This window comes from Bufo bufo, chromosome 9, assembly GCF_905171765.1.
Source record: "Bufo bufo chromosome 9, aBufBuf1.1, whole genome shotgun sequence".
NCBI lineage: Eukaryota > Metazoa > Chordata > Amphibia > Anura > Bufonidae > Bufo > Bufo bufo.
Window position 1 is genome coordinate 4,206,319 of NC_053397.1, and position 15,039 is coordinate 4,221,357.

Below are 15,039 nucleotides of genomic sequence, written 5' to 3' on the forward strand. Positions count from 1 at the left end.
TCCTCTCCCCTGAAATGGCTGATAACAGGGGGCAATAGACTGTATTCTCCTGTCCTACAGTCATCCTCTCCCCTGAAATGGCTGATAACAGGGAGCAATAGACTGTATTCTCCTGTCCTACAGTCATCCTCTCCCCTGAAATGGCTGATAACAGGGAGCAGTAGACTGTATTCTCCTGTCCTACAGTCATCATCTCCCCTGAAATGGCTGATAACAGGGAGCAATAGACTGTATTCTCCTGTCCTACAGTCATCCTCTCCCCTGAAATGGCTGATAACAGGGAGCAATAGACTGTATTCTCCTGTCCTACAGTCATCCTCTCCTCTGAAATGGCTGATAACAGGGGGCAATAGACTGTATTCTCCTGTCCTACAGTCATCCTCTCCCCTGAAATGGCTGATAACAGGGAGCAATAGACTGTATTCTCCTGTCCTACAGTCATCCTCTCCCCTGAAATGGCTGATAACAGGGAGCAGTAGACTGTATTCTCCTGTCCTACAGTCATCATCTCCCCTGAAATGGCTGATAACAGGGAGCAATAGACTGTATTCTCCTGTCCTACAGTCATCCTCTCCTCTGAAATGGCTGATAACAGGGGGCAATAGACTGTATTCTCCTGTCCTACAGTCATCCTCTCCCCTGAAATGGCTGATAACAGGGGGCAATAGATTGTATTCTGTCCTACAGTCATCCTCTCCCCTGAAATGGCTGATAACAGGGGGCAATAGTCTGTATTCTCCTGTCCTACAGTCATCCTCTCCCCTGAAATGGCTGATAACAGGGGGCAATAGACTGTATTCTCTTGTCCTACAGTCATCCTCTCCCCTAAAATGGCTGATAACAGGGGACAATAGACTGTATTCTCCTGTCCTACAGTCATCCTCTCCCCTGAAATGGCTGATAACAGGGAGCAGTAGACTGTATTCTCCTGTCCTACAGCCATCCTCTCCCCTGAAATGGCTGATAACAGGGAGCAATAGACTGTATTCTCCTGTCCTACAGTCATCCTCTCCTCTGAAATGGCTGATAACAGGGAGCAATAGACTGTATTCTCCTGTCCTACAGTCATCCTCTCCCCTGAAATGGCTGATAACAGGGGCAATAGACTGTATTCTCCTGTCCTACAGTCATCCTCTCCCCTGAAATGTCTGATAACAGGGGGAAATGGCTGATAACAGGGAGCAATGGACTGTATTCTCCTGTCCTACAGTCATCCTCTCCCCTGAAATGGCTGATAACAGGAGGCAATAGACTGTATTCTCCTGTCCTACAGTCATCCTCTCCCCTGAAATGGCTGATAACAGGGGGCAATAGACTGTATTCTCCTGTCCTACAGTCATCCTCTCCCCTGAAATGGCTGATAACAGGGACAATAGACTGTATTCTCCTGTACTACAGTCATCCTCTCCCCTGAAATGGCTGATAACAAGGGGCAATAGACTGTATTCTCCTGTCCTACAGTCATCCTCTCCCCTGAAATGGCTGATAACAGGGGGCAATAGACTGTATTCTCCTGTCCTACAGTCATCCTCTCCCCTGAAATGGCTGATAACAGGGACAATAGACTGTATTCTCCTGTCCTACAGTCATCCTCTCCCCTGAAATGGCTGATAACAAGGGGCAATAGATTGTATTCTCCTGTCCTACAGTCATCCTCTCCCCTGAAATGGCTGATAACAGTGGGCAATAGACTGTATTCTCCTGTCCTACAGTCATCCTCTCCCCTGAAATGGCTGATAACAGGAGGCAATAGACTGTATTCTCCTGTCCTACAGTCATCCTCTCCCCTGAAATGGCTGATAACAGGGAGGAATAGACTGTATTCTCCTGTCCTACAGTCATCCTCTCCCCTGAAATGGCTGATAACAGGGGCAATAGACTGTATTCTCCTGTCCTACAGTCATCCTCTCCCCTGAAATGGCTGATAACAGGAGGCAATAGACTGTATTCTCCTGTCCTACAGTCATCCTCTCCCCTGAAATGGCTGATAACAGGGGGCAATAGATTGTATTCTCCTGTCCTACAGTGATCCTCTCCCCTGAAATGGCTGATAACAGGGGGCAATAGACTGTATTCTCCTGTCCTACAGTCATCCTCTCCCCTGAAATGGCTGATAACAGGGGGCAATAGACTGTATTCTCCTGTCCTACAGTCATCCTCTCCCCTGAAATGGCTGATAACAGGGGGCAATAGACTGTATTCTCCTGTCCTACAGTCATCCTCTCCCCTGAAATGGCTGATAACAGGGGGCAATAGATTGTATTCTGTCCTACAGTCATCCTCTCCCCTGAAATGGCTGATAACAGGGGGCAATAGACTGTATTCTCCTGTCCTACAGTCATCCTCTCCCCTGAAATGGCTGATAACAGGGAGCAATAGACTGTATTCTCCTGTCCTACAGTCATCCTCTCCCCTGAAATGGCTGATAACAGGGAGCAGTAGACTGTATTCTCCTGTCCTACAGTCATCATCTCCCCTGAAATGGCTGATAACAGGGAGCAATAGACTGTATTCTCCTGTCCTACAGTCATCCTCTCCCCTGAAATGGCTGATAACAGGGAGCAATAGACTGTATTCTCCTGTCCTACAGTCATCCTCTCCTCTGAAATGGCTGATAACAGGGGGCAATAGACTGTATTCTCCTGTCCTACAGTCATCCTCTCCCCTGAAATGGCTGATAACAGGGAGCAATAGACTGTATTCTCCTGTCCTACAGTCATCCTCTCCCCTGAAATGGCTGATAACAGGGAGCAGTAGACTGTATTCTCCTGTCCTACAGTCATCATCTCCCCTGAAATGGCTGATAACAGGGAGCAATAGACTGTATTCTCCTGTCCTACAGTCATCCTCTCCTCTGAAATGGCTGATAACAGGGGGCAATAGACTGTATTCTCCTGTCCTACAGTCATCCTCTCCCCTGAAATGGCTGATAACAGGGGGCAATAGATTGTATTCTGTCCTACAGTCATCCTCTCCCCTGAAATGGCTGATAACAGGGGGCAATAGTCTGTATTCTCCTGTCCTACAGTCATCCTCTCCCCTGAAATGGCTGATAACAGGGGGCAATAGACTGTATTCTCCTGTCCTACAGTCATCCTCTCCCCTGAAATGGCTGATAACAGGGGACAATAGACTGTATTCTCCTGTCCTACAGTCATCCTCTCCCCTGAAATGGCTGATAACAGGGAGCAGTAGACTGTATTCTCCTGTCCTACAGTCATCCTCCCCCCTGAAATGGCTGATATCAGGGGGCAATAGACTGTATTCTCCTGTCCTACAGTCATCCTCTCCTCTGAAATGGCTGATAACAGGGAGCAATAGACTGTATTCTCATGTCCTACAGTCATCATCTCCCCTGAAATGGCTGATAACAGGCGGCAATAGACTGTATTCTCCTGTCCTACAGTCATCCTCTCCCCTGAAATGGCTGATAACAGGGGGCAATAGACTGTATTCTCCTGTCCTACAGTCATCCTCTCCTCTGAAATGGCTGATAACAGGGGGCAATAGACTGTATTCTCCTGTCCTACAGTCATCCTCTCCCCTGAAATGGCTGATAACAGGGGGCAATAGATTGTATTCTCCTGTCCTACAGTCATCCTCTGTTTTCACGGTCAGTCACTAGGGGACGCTGTCCTATTGCTCTGCTCTGGCAACCCCCCTCTCTCTGCTTTAATGACCTTTACCTGACAATTCCCAGCGTCTGTAATAAAGAGTTGTCACCCCCCCGCTCTTCATTATATTCTCATGCTCCGCGCCTCTACTACTAATTATCGCCCCTGTTGTCGTTGTTTTACCTCTCACATTAATTGCTTCCTACCCCCTGGGGTCCTGCCCCCCCTCCCGACCTCATTGTAGGGGCCTGCTTCTCTCATGTGCCGCCATTCTCCCGGCCCCCCTTCCCTCTGTCCCTTTGTTACAGGGTGAATGAGGCCCACACTTGTCACTTGCTGGAATGCGTCTCTTTCTGCCCAGTGTGTGACTCCAGACGCTGCCGCCCTCATGGGCATGTACAGTGTTTATGGGGTGACAATGGGGTGATCTGTGAGCTGCACCCCAACCATGAACCACTCGGCACCTGCCCAGGTTCATGTCCAGCTCGGAGGAGGGGTGGAGCGGCTGACTGCGGGTGACGGGCCCTGGTTGGGGTTCACACTGGGGTGATGATCAATATAATACGGTGTCGGGGGGGGGCTCTTTGTATAATATGCCACATCTGTTGGCATATTCGCTGCCTGCCGGTGGGCGTTGCGAGAGATGCCAGTATGGAGAGCATTCCGAGAATTTGTGGCTGGTGGCCATGTGTCCGGGGCAGCTGATCAGGGGTGAGAGCACGGCCTGGAGTTTGGGGAGATGAGATACACTAGGCCCTGATCCCCTACACCGGGGTCCGGCTAATCCACAGCGATGCCCGATCCGCAGGGTTATTCTCTTATTATTTCCCGATTATTCTGTGATTTACATTAAATCTACAAAACTCCATTCTGATACATTGTGACAAACTCTCAGGACAGAAGAGAGATGTGTGCTGCTGATGGGTTCACCTCACAGAGCACTGACCACACTGATACACTGTAACAAACCTCCAGCTGTGAGAAGCATTAGGTCTGTACAAGCTTTGAGTCCCCGGATTTAAGCTGGGATCTTGAAAATAGTGATAAATGGAAACATGAACTGTATTAGAAATTTGGTGGTAATATATGACACCCTAAACCTAAGGAGCAGGCATCCTGAGGTGTGAGCTCAGGTGGCGGCAGGAGGGACATCTCCCCATGAGTGTCTGCGCTCTCTGTCTGTCTGGCTGTCTCTCCTCCCTCTCTCTCTCTGGGGCTGTGAATGGTACATACAGTGGGAGGGGAGTGGGACTCTCAGACCGAGAAGCAGAGTGCTCACCTCTCGGACGGACAGCCTCGCAGGGAGACCCCACAGTGTTCAGTGGGGTGAAGAACCTTCCCCCTCCCGAACTTAACCTCATCTTCAACTTCTTTTCACTGGAGTAGCAGGTGAGTTAAGACCTGTGCTGTACAGGTCTGTGCTGTGACCGTCAGCTCTTGGGGACAGTAAGGTGATTGAGAGGGGGTGAGGGTAGCAGTGCTGGTTCTGCGTGAGCTGTGCAGGTGCAGAGGGGGTTATTGTTGATACAGGTACGGCTTACAGTATACATTGCGGCAGTAAGGTGACCTTTGCTTTATATGTGTGTAGAGACAATGTAACCGGGAGGACGTTGGATTCTCACGTTATATACCGGTTGGGTGTACATTACACACCTGCATTTACTGATGTTGTGTGGGGGCAGCTCTGACACTACATCCACAGAACAGAGGACTCTGCGGAGCTGCACTGTACAGGGGTATGTCCCTTTAAGGATGTGTCATTCTCCTGCTGCCTCCTATATTTGTGGGAGTTTGTTTGTCGTGTTGAGCTCTTGCTGCGGACGTCACAGGCGGCACCGTGTGAACGATCCGGTATCTGTGCCGCAACCTGCGCTTGTCCTGTAAATAATCAGTGGGCGCGCCGTGGTCATACAACCCCGGCCGCCATCCATTTAGTGTTTCTTCTGTGTTTTCACTTTTTCTATTAAAGGGGTATTCCAGGTAGGTGTGAAGCTATCCCCTAACCTGTGGGTAACTATTAGATCGTTGGGGTCCTACCGCTGGGACCTCTACTGATCACGAGAACAGGGACCCTGCACCCCGTGGAGCCCCCCGAACTGAAAGGAGCGGCCGGTCGGGCATTCGTGCAGCCACTCTGTTCATTACTATGGGAGTTCCCACAGGTGCGATCTGTAATTTCGGGTGTCTGTGACCAGTGCCCGCTGTGTTCTGAGTGCGATGTGTGATGGGAAATGCTGTAAAATCTGCAACGTGTGAATACACCCTTAGGCTGCATTCACACGTCCGTGCTGTGCTGCGGACCCGCAAATTGCGGATCCGCAACACACCCGCCCGGCACCCCGATAGAAATGCCTATTCTTGTCCGCAGCTGTGGACAAGAATAGGACATGCTCTATCTTTTTGCGGAGCTGCGGACCCAAAGATCGGGGCCGCGCTCCACAAATGCGGACAGCACACTGTGTGCTGTCCGCATCCATTCCGTCCCCATAGAGAATGAATGGGTCCGCACCCGTTCCGCGATGCGGACCCATTTTGCGGACGTGTGAATGGAGCCCTAATGGCTGGTGCTCACATGCGGAGGACGTGATCCTGGAGCTTGTATACATCACTATGGACTTTCCGGAATATCCCCAGACGCTTACACCTGTGCCCGGCTGGCTCTGCCTGTGGTTTAATGCGGGAATCATCACGTGTTACGGTATTCACATTGTGATGGTCATGTGATGTGCGCTCCCCACACGCCTGTTGCCCCAGGTGATAATGCATTACCTGTACGAGGTTGCCGGCTGATTCCGCCTGTCCTGCTGCGTGTCTGACCTCTGACCTCTCAGGTGCGGTGTCCTGCAGGGGCCACTTCCAGGCAGAGAAGCAGGTTTTACAATCTCAGGAATTTTTTGTCCAGCTCTGAGGGAAGAAAAAAAAAAAAATTCTTGGGAAATTCTTCTGAAACGCTAATCTTGAAATAATGGAGACGGTGGAATTAGCGGCTAATACTGTTCTCCTGACCTGAGCGCAGTGCGCGCTCTCATGTGAGGTCACGGAGTCACATACGTGCTGTGTGACCGCTGCGTCATGCTCATAAAGACCCTGTTGTTGTAGGTGACGTCAGCCAAACACGCCAACAACAGCTCGTTATATCCGCCAACTACTTAGAGGAAAGGGTCGGCGTTATTATAAAAGCTGATACCGGTCACACGGGGAATTATACACGGATGTAGCAGAGCCGGCCTGGCATCCCTAGGACAGATATTCTGGATTATCAGACCCGGCCTGTGGTGATGGTTAATCGCGCCCGCCGCCTGTCATTAATTAGGTCTCTGTTCTGCATTAATCGCCGCAGCGCCCTCGCCTGTCGCTGTATTTTATATTGTGCTAATAAAGAAGGGTTAAATAATCGCTGGATTCCCGCCAGACACCGTTAAACTTCACCAGGACATCAAAAGGGAATCTCCCTTTGAAACTAATATTGAGATTTCTTCAAAAGCTGCAGTTCTCCCCCCCCCCCCCCCCCAATTATCTGGAGGCAGCGAGGTCTCACTCCTCATCACGTTACTGGATCCCAAATGTAGGAGGTGTCACCCCTCCCCCGCCCGCCCCAGGAGGTCCATGTCACCGTTTCCCACCTGTCTCCCCCATGATATGATGTAGAACATACAATGGGGCGTTATGAACCCGTTCCTGTGGTCGGCTGCCGTGGTCTTCGGTGGTAGATGTCAGCCATGAACAAGTTGCTGAGATGGGACACTACAGGAACCAGGCGTCTGTGCAGTAGTGTAATGAATATAGCCTGCAGTGTAAAGAATGGTGGTTTTCATTCTGGTTGCCATGGTTATATCCAGGTCCTGTACAGATGTTTATGGTGATTGTCTATCTTTTCTCTCTATTACAGTATATATTAGTGCACATCAGTATGTAGGAGGATCGTAAACCATGACCGCACGCAGTTTTACCGCTAATTGGTTCAGTTTGCTAATTATTACTGGTGCGTTGTTGTTGGTGACCGCGCAGCTAACCATAATCAACTGGAAAAATGTACCTTTTTTACGGCGGTGGGGTTTTTGACCGCACTGTGCTGCTACACGTGGACTCGCCCTAAGGCCCCGTTCACACAGTGTCCTTCATCATCAGAATTTTGGCACAGGTTCTACAAGAAGCCCATCCAATCCACCCCATTGTTTTCAATGGGAGGCTATGCTGGCGTTCATGCTAAAAACCGTGGCTGCTCCAAAATTCTGATGACAAAAGACGCCTGAAGCTTTATTCACATCCTGCGGACAGGTTGTGTTTTTTTGCTGCAGTGTTTTCAGGCAGTTTTGGTAAATCGTGGCCTGACCACAAATGGCGCCTCACATCCGTGTATGTGGAGGGGGTCCGGCCCCGATAAGAGCTAGCGGGAATAAAAACATGTCCTGCGGGGGAACGTCCAGGAGTGTCTTGTGATGGGGGCTGCCACACGGCCGATACGAGCTGGTCGGAACGGACACAGCGCGGCGTTACACTGGAGGACGGCTGATTTCTCACATTTTACTACTCTATTCAATATTCCGGCTCCTCTACAGCCGCCATCTTGTTTTTTTGCAGACTGGCCAGGCACCTGTCCCTTTAAGATGAGAGTCCTCGGCCGTCACCTGCTGACCTGTGTTTTACTGTGTTGGGGTGTCAGAGGGAACAGCACGGTCACCCCACGTCTGAAGCTGTCCTACCACGGTGAGTAGGGTTACCTGTAGGTAGGAATCCTTCTGTCACCACTCAGGACCCTGGTAAAGCTGGGTGGGGACGCTGGTGACATGGCTTCCCACAGACAGATAAAGCTCATGTGACAGAAGTGGACGACGTCAGGACTCATCATCACCGCATGAGACCCTGGGGGAAGGGGGGCGTCCATATTAATCTCACTCTAATGGGGGGCCAGAGCCGCGTCATGAATGACCCACAGCCCTGCGGCCGCAAGCACTTAACCTCTGACCTTTTAATGGCATGCCAAAAAAAGCCTGAATGACTATGGACTGTGACTTTGTGAGGGACTGCGGTCGAGCGAGGGACGACTGAACGGACAGACACAACATAGAAGAATTGTACGCAGCGTGTTAACCCCCACCATCACACCAGCTGTAGACATCAGGGGGCGCCTGTAAACCACTTACCCTGTACGGAGTGACATCACGTCTTACACTGCATTACTATATCATGTCTTATACTCCAGTCACACTCAGAGCTGCAGTGAATCCGTCGGCTGCAGCCATGTGCAAGGAGCCAGGACCTTGGCAGCTTCTCAGGGCTCCCGTAATGCACTGTACGGGTGAAGGCTGCAGTACAGCGCCTGATGTCAGCACCGCTGCATGCAACGTGGCAGACGCTGCGCTGGATTTGTCATGATGCAACAAGCAGAAATGTCAATGCAGCTGTGAATGTGACTGGAGCCTGAGTCATGGTTTAACAGCAGAAAGCAGCTCTTGATGTGACTGGAGTAAAAGACCTGAAACAACACGGGATGGTTAGATAATAAGTAAAGCAGAGAGATCCCCTAGAAGTGACTGGACAGGGCTTTCCATGCAGCGATTCCCCCTCACCCGCTCTATGTCTCCCCCAGATCTGTCTCACCACGGCCTGCGCATGTACACACTCAATCGCTCTTGCTGTTTCGATGCTCTGTTACTGGATGAGGAGCGCAGCCGCCTGTTCGTGGGCGGGAAGAATTACCTGCTGTCACTGAGTCTGGATGACATCACACACAACGCGCTCGTGGTAAGAGCCGCTCTACTCTTGGGTACCCGGACCCCCACCTATAAGGGACTATGTGCCCCCTACAGAACCGGAGAATAACGGTGTATGACTGGGCCTGTTCGCAGGATAATCTCTATCTGACCCTCGTGTCTTCTAGATTCCGTGGCACGCTCCTGTGGATTGGAGGGAAGAGTGCAACTGGGCAGGAAAGGACATTAATGTGAGTCCACAAGAACCGGCGCCCTCTACTGGGGGGGTATAACCATGCTCTATGGGTTACCAGATGAGGCATCTCCTATTGCCCAAACACTGCAGACCAGGGCGCCCCAACCGGCGGCTCTCAGGCTGTTGCCAAACTACAACTCCCATCGTGCCCCGTCAGCTGCAGGCTGTAGTTCTGCGATAGCTGGAGGACCACAGGTTGGGGGAGACGGCCGCCAGTCCAGTCACCGCACACGACCCCAGATGTTCGGGATGGTTGCGTCTTCGGTGAATAAAGCAGAGTTATCGCACATTGGAAAGTTCTGCACCCTCCCAGGACTTTTGCGTCTCAGTTTGACACCATTTACAATGACTCTGTTTGCTGTCAGTAAATAGAAACATTTATGAGATTTTTTTATGATATTCAATACACCTGTGTGAGAGGTATCAGATTAGGCGGGATTTGCTCCTCTGGTTGTGACAGCAAGCAGAGATCTTGAAGGTGGTGTTGAATTTAAACAAAGGGTCCATTAGGAAGTTGCAGGACTACACAGCGATTTGATATAAAACTAGAGCCCTCTTTTCTATGGAACCCCTGGGGTTGTGTGAGGCGACGCTGATCACACCTGTCCTACGGATCGGCTCCCAGCATGCACCGCAGCCCGCTCATCAGCCTGTTTACTTTCTGTCATTAATGACTTTCCTGGGGTTAAAGTGCATGGGATGTGATTAAATGAAGGCACAGGAGATGGAGGAGTCGGGTCCGATGTGGAGGAAATGAGGGCTCGGTGCATAAAGGACCTGCAGCTCCCCGCCCTTACAGATCTGGTTAGGCTGTAGGCTAGTCTATGGCCAGCGCTGGTTCCTGCCTGGCACCGTGCTCTGAGATGTCTTAGGGCTCTTTCACACCTGCGTTCTTGTCTTCCGGCATAGAGTTCCGTCGTCGGGGCTCTATGCCGGAAGAATCCTGATCAGTTTTATCCTAATGCATTCTGAATGGAGAGAAATCCGTTCAGGATGCATCAGGATGTCTTCAGTTCCGGACCGGAACGTTTTTGGCCGGAGAAAATACCGCAGCATGCTGCGCTTTTTGCTCCGGCCAAAAATCCTGAACACTTGCCGCAAGGCCGGATCCGGAATTAATGCCCATTGAAAGGCATTAATCCGGATCCGGCCTTAAGCTAAACGTTGTTTCGGCGCATTACCGGATCCGACGTTTCGCTTTTTCTGAATGGTTACCATGGCTCCCAGGACGCTAAAGTCCTGTTTGCCATGGTAAAGTGTAGCGGGGAGCGGGGGAGCAGTATACTTACCGTCCGTGCGGCTCCCCGGGCGCTCCAGAGTGACGTCAGGGCGCCCCACACGCATGGATCATGGCACGTCATCCATGCGCATGGGGCGCTCTGACGTCATTCTGGAGCGCCCCGGGAGCCGCACGGACGGTAAGTATACTGCTCCCCACTACTACTATGGCAACCAGGACCTTAATAGCGTCCTGGCTGCCATAGTAACACTGAACGCATTTTGAAGACGGATCCGTCTTCAAATGCTTTCAGTTCACTTGCGGTGTTACGGATCCGGCGGGCACCTCCGGCAAATGGAATGCACGACGGATCCGGACAACGCAAGTGTGAAAGAGGCCTTACCTCTTGCCAGCCACATATGGTGGGGGGCAGAATTTAAAAGAGCTTTCCAAGACTTTAGAGCTGATGACCTATCTCCGGAGAGCGCATGTATAGTGGCCGTGCTTGGTATTGCAGCTCAGCCCTATTCACTTCAATGGGGCTGCACCACTTTTATGCCACGTGACCGATAAACGTGGCGTCACTGGTCTAGGAAAAGATGAGAAGGCCGCGACACTACTGTGAGCACTACTGACTGCTCAAACAGCTGACCTGCGGGGCTCCCGGGTGTCGGACCCCCACCGATCAGATACTGATGACCTGGTCATCGGAAAACCCCTTTCATGGTGGCTGATTGACAGTGAAGCTGTGCAATACCTGACTGTGCACAGATCTGGGAGTTCAGGGTCAAGTATGGGGGTGTGAGTGATTTAGTGAATTCCAGCTGGAAGGTGCGACTCCCCCTCCTCTCTTTAATCAGTAGGGTCCCCTCCCGGTGGGAGTTCTGTCAGTGGTGGTGGGGGAGGGACGCATACCCTGGATATGGCAGCCGCTGGGACTTCTTGTACAAGTTGTGACCCTGCGGCCTCGTAACATTTCTCCTCTTGCAGCTGGAATGCATGAACTATGTGAAGGTCCTGCAGCTGTATAACCGCACTCACCTGTTCACCTGCGGGACGGGAGCGTTCCACCCGGCCTGTGGCTTCCTGCACGTGGGACAGCGTTCCGATGTGAGTAGCCATGTTTGTGGAGACCGCGCCTGTGGTTAAGGAGACAGGTTATTATTATTACATGGATAGGAGTGATGGTGCACTTCTCCCCACTGTGGGGGTGATGGACAGGCCCCCATCATGTGTGTGTGTCACCTTGTTTGCAGGACCCCGTGTTTAAGCTGGACACCGCGAGACTGGAGGACGGAAAAGGGCGCTGCCCATATGACCCCAGCCACGCGGCCGCCACCATCCTTGTTGGTGAGAAGAATAATGTCATTGTATACGTCTGTAATATTCCATACATCCCAGGCATGACGCTCCCTGATAAACAGTGCTGATCTCACAGCCTCCCACAAGTCCTCCAGGGTCTGCACCTACACACCTCGTGTAAGGACTCCCCCACATATATGAGCAGCACTGACACTGCGGTATCTGCTGCCTCTATACACACAGTACAGACATTATCTACACTGTGCTCCTATATACATGCAGTGCGGTCTTATATCCAGGCTCCGCACTGTCCTCCTATATACATGCAGTGCGGTCTTATATCCAGGCTCCGCACTGTCCTCCTATATACATGCAGTGCGGTCTTATATCCAGGCTCCGCATTGTCCTCCTATATACATGCAGTGCGGTCTTATATCCAGGCTCCGCACAGTCCTCCTATATACATGCAGTGCGGTCTTATATCCAGGCTCCGCACAGTCCTCCTATATACATGCAGTGCGGTCTTATATCCAGGCTCCGCACAGTCCTCCTATATACATGCAGTGCGGTCTTATATCCAGGCTCCGCACTGTCCTCCTATATACATGCAGTGCAGTCTTATATCCAGGCTCCGCCGTCCTCCTATATACATGCAGTGCGGTCTTATATCCAGGCTCCGCACAGTCCTCCTATATACATGCAGTGCGGTCTTATATCCAGGCTCCGCACAGTCCTCCTATATACATGCAGTGCGGTCTTATATCCAGGCTCCGCACTGTCCTCCTATATACATGCAGTGCGGTCTTATATCCAGGCTCCGCACTATCCTCCTATATACATGCAGTGCGGTCTTATATCCAGGCTCCGCACTGTCCTCCTATATACATGCAGTGCGGTCTTATATCCAGGCTCCGCATTGTCCTCCTATATACATGCAGTGCGGTCTTATATCCAGGCTCCGCACAGTCCTCCTATATACATATAGTGTGGTTTTATATCCAGGCTCCGCACTGTCCTCCTATATACATGCAGTGCGGTCTTATATCCAGGCTCCGCACTGTCCTCCTATATACAGTCAGGTCCATAAATATTGGGACATGGACACAATTCTAACATTTCTGGCTCTATACACCACCACAATGGATTTGAAATGAAACGGACAAGATGTGCTTTACCTGCAGACTGTCAGCTTTAATCTGAGGGGATTTACATCCAAATCAGGTGAACGGTGCAGGAATTACAGCAGTTTGCATATGTGCCTCCCACTTGTTAAGGGACCAAAAGTAATGGGACAGAATAATAATCTTAAAATCAAACTCTCACTTTTTTAATACTTGGTTGCAAATCCTTTGCAGTCAATTACAGCCTGAAGTCTGGAACACATAGACATCACCAGACGCTGGTCTCATCCCTGGTGATGCTCTGCCAGGCCTCTACTGCCACTGTCTTCAGCTCCTGCTTGTTCTTGGGGCATTTTCCCTTCAGTTATGTCTTCAGCAAGTGAAATGCTCAATCGGATTCAGGTCCGGTGATTGACTCGGCCATTGCAGAACATTCCACTTCTTTCCCTTAAACTCTTTGGTTGCTTTTGCAGTATGCTTTGGGTCATTGTCCATCTGCACTGTGACGCGCCGTCCAATGAGTTCTGAAGCATTTGGCTGAATAGGAGCAGATAATATTGCCGAAACCCTTCAGAATTCATCCTGCTGCTTTTGTCAGCAGTCACATCATCAATAAATACAAGAGAAGCAGTTCCATTGGCAGCCATACATGCCCACGCCATGACACTACCACCACCAGGCTTCACTGATGAGGTGGTATGCTTAGGATCATGAGCAGCTCCTTTCCTTCTCCATACTCTTCTCTTCCCATCACTCTGGTACAAGTTGGTCTTGGTCTCATCTGTCCATAGGATGTTGTTCCAGAACTGTGAAGGCTTTTTTAGATGTCGTTTGGCAAACTCTAATCTGGCCTTCCTGTTTGAGGCTCACCAATAGTTTCCATCTTGTGGTGAACCCTCTGTATTCACTCTGGTGAAGTCTTCTCCTGATTGGTGACTTTGACACACATACACCTACCTCCTGGAGAGTGCTCTTGATCTGGCCAACTGTTGTGAAGAGTTTTCTTCACCAGGGAAATAATTCTTCGCTCATCCACCGCAGTTGTTTTCCGTGGTCTTCCGGGTCTTTTGGTGTTGCTGAGCTCACCGGTGCGTTCCTTCTTTATAAGAATGTTCCAAACAGTTGTTTTGGCCGCGCCTGATGTTTCTGCTATCTCTCTGATGGGTTTGTGGTGTTTTTTCAGCCTAATGATGGCTTCACTGATGGTGACAGCTCATTGGATCTCATCTTGAGAGTTGACAGCAACAGATTCCAAATGCAGATAGCAGACTGGAAATGACCTCTGACCTTTTATATGCTCATTGTAATTGGGATAATGAGGGAATAACACACACCGGCCATGGAACAGCTGAGAAGACAATTGTCCCATTACTTCTGGTCCCTTAACAAGTGGGAGGCACAGATGCAAACTGTTGTAATTCCTGCACCGTTCACCTGATTTGGATGTAAATCCCCTCAGATTACAGCTGACAGTCTGCAGGTAAAGCACATCTTGTTCGTTTCATCTCACATCCATTGTGGTGGTGTATAGAGCCAGAAATGTTAGAATTGTGTCCATGTCCCAATATTTATGGACCTGACTGTACACGCAGTGCGGTCTTATATCCAGGTTCTGCACTGTCCTCCTATATACATGCAGTGTGGACTTATATCCAGGCTCCACCGTCCTCCTATATACATGCAGTGCGGACTTATATCCAGGCTCTGCCATCCTCCTATATACATGCAGTGCGGTCTTATATCCAGGCTCTGCACAGTCCTCCTATATACATGCAGTGCAGTCTTATATCCAGGCTCCGCCGTCCTCCTATATACATGCAGTACGGTCTTATAT

The 15,039-nt window shown here is 50.5% G+C and overlaps 1 protein-coding gene across 7 annotated transcripts in view; it reads left to right on the top strand.

Moving 5' to 3' along the window:
* The window catches only part of SEMA3B (semaphorin 3B), a 41,157-nt gene that overhangs the window by 13,210 nt on the left and 12,908 nt on the right, over positions 1-15,039 (top strand). For 5 of the 7 annotated variants that reach the window (XM_040408548.1, XM_040408546.1, XM_040408544.1 and 2 more), the window contains exons 2-6: positions 8,196-8,321; positions 9,205-9,359; positions 9,496-9,558; positions 11,773-11,892; positions 12,039-12,132. In XM_040408548.1, the coding sequence (XP_040264482.1) occupies positions 8,196-8,321; positions 9,205-9,359; positions 9,496-9,558; positions 11,773-11,892; positions 12,039-12,132 (558 nt within the window). Of the gene's footprint in view, positions 1-4,734; positions 5,004-5,586; positions 5,595-8,195; positions 8,322-9,204; positions 9,360-9,495; positions 9,559-11,772; positions 11,893-12,038; positions 12,133-15,039 lie in introns of those variants that run through there. The other 2 variants (XM_040408550.1, XM_040408551.1) reach the window with 2 other exon arrangements.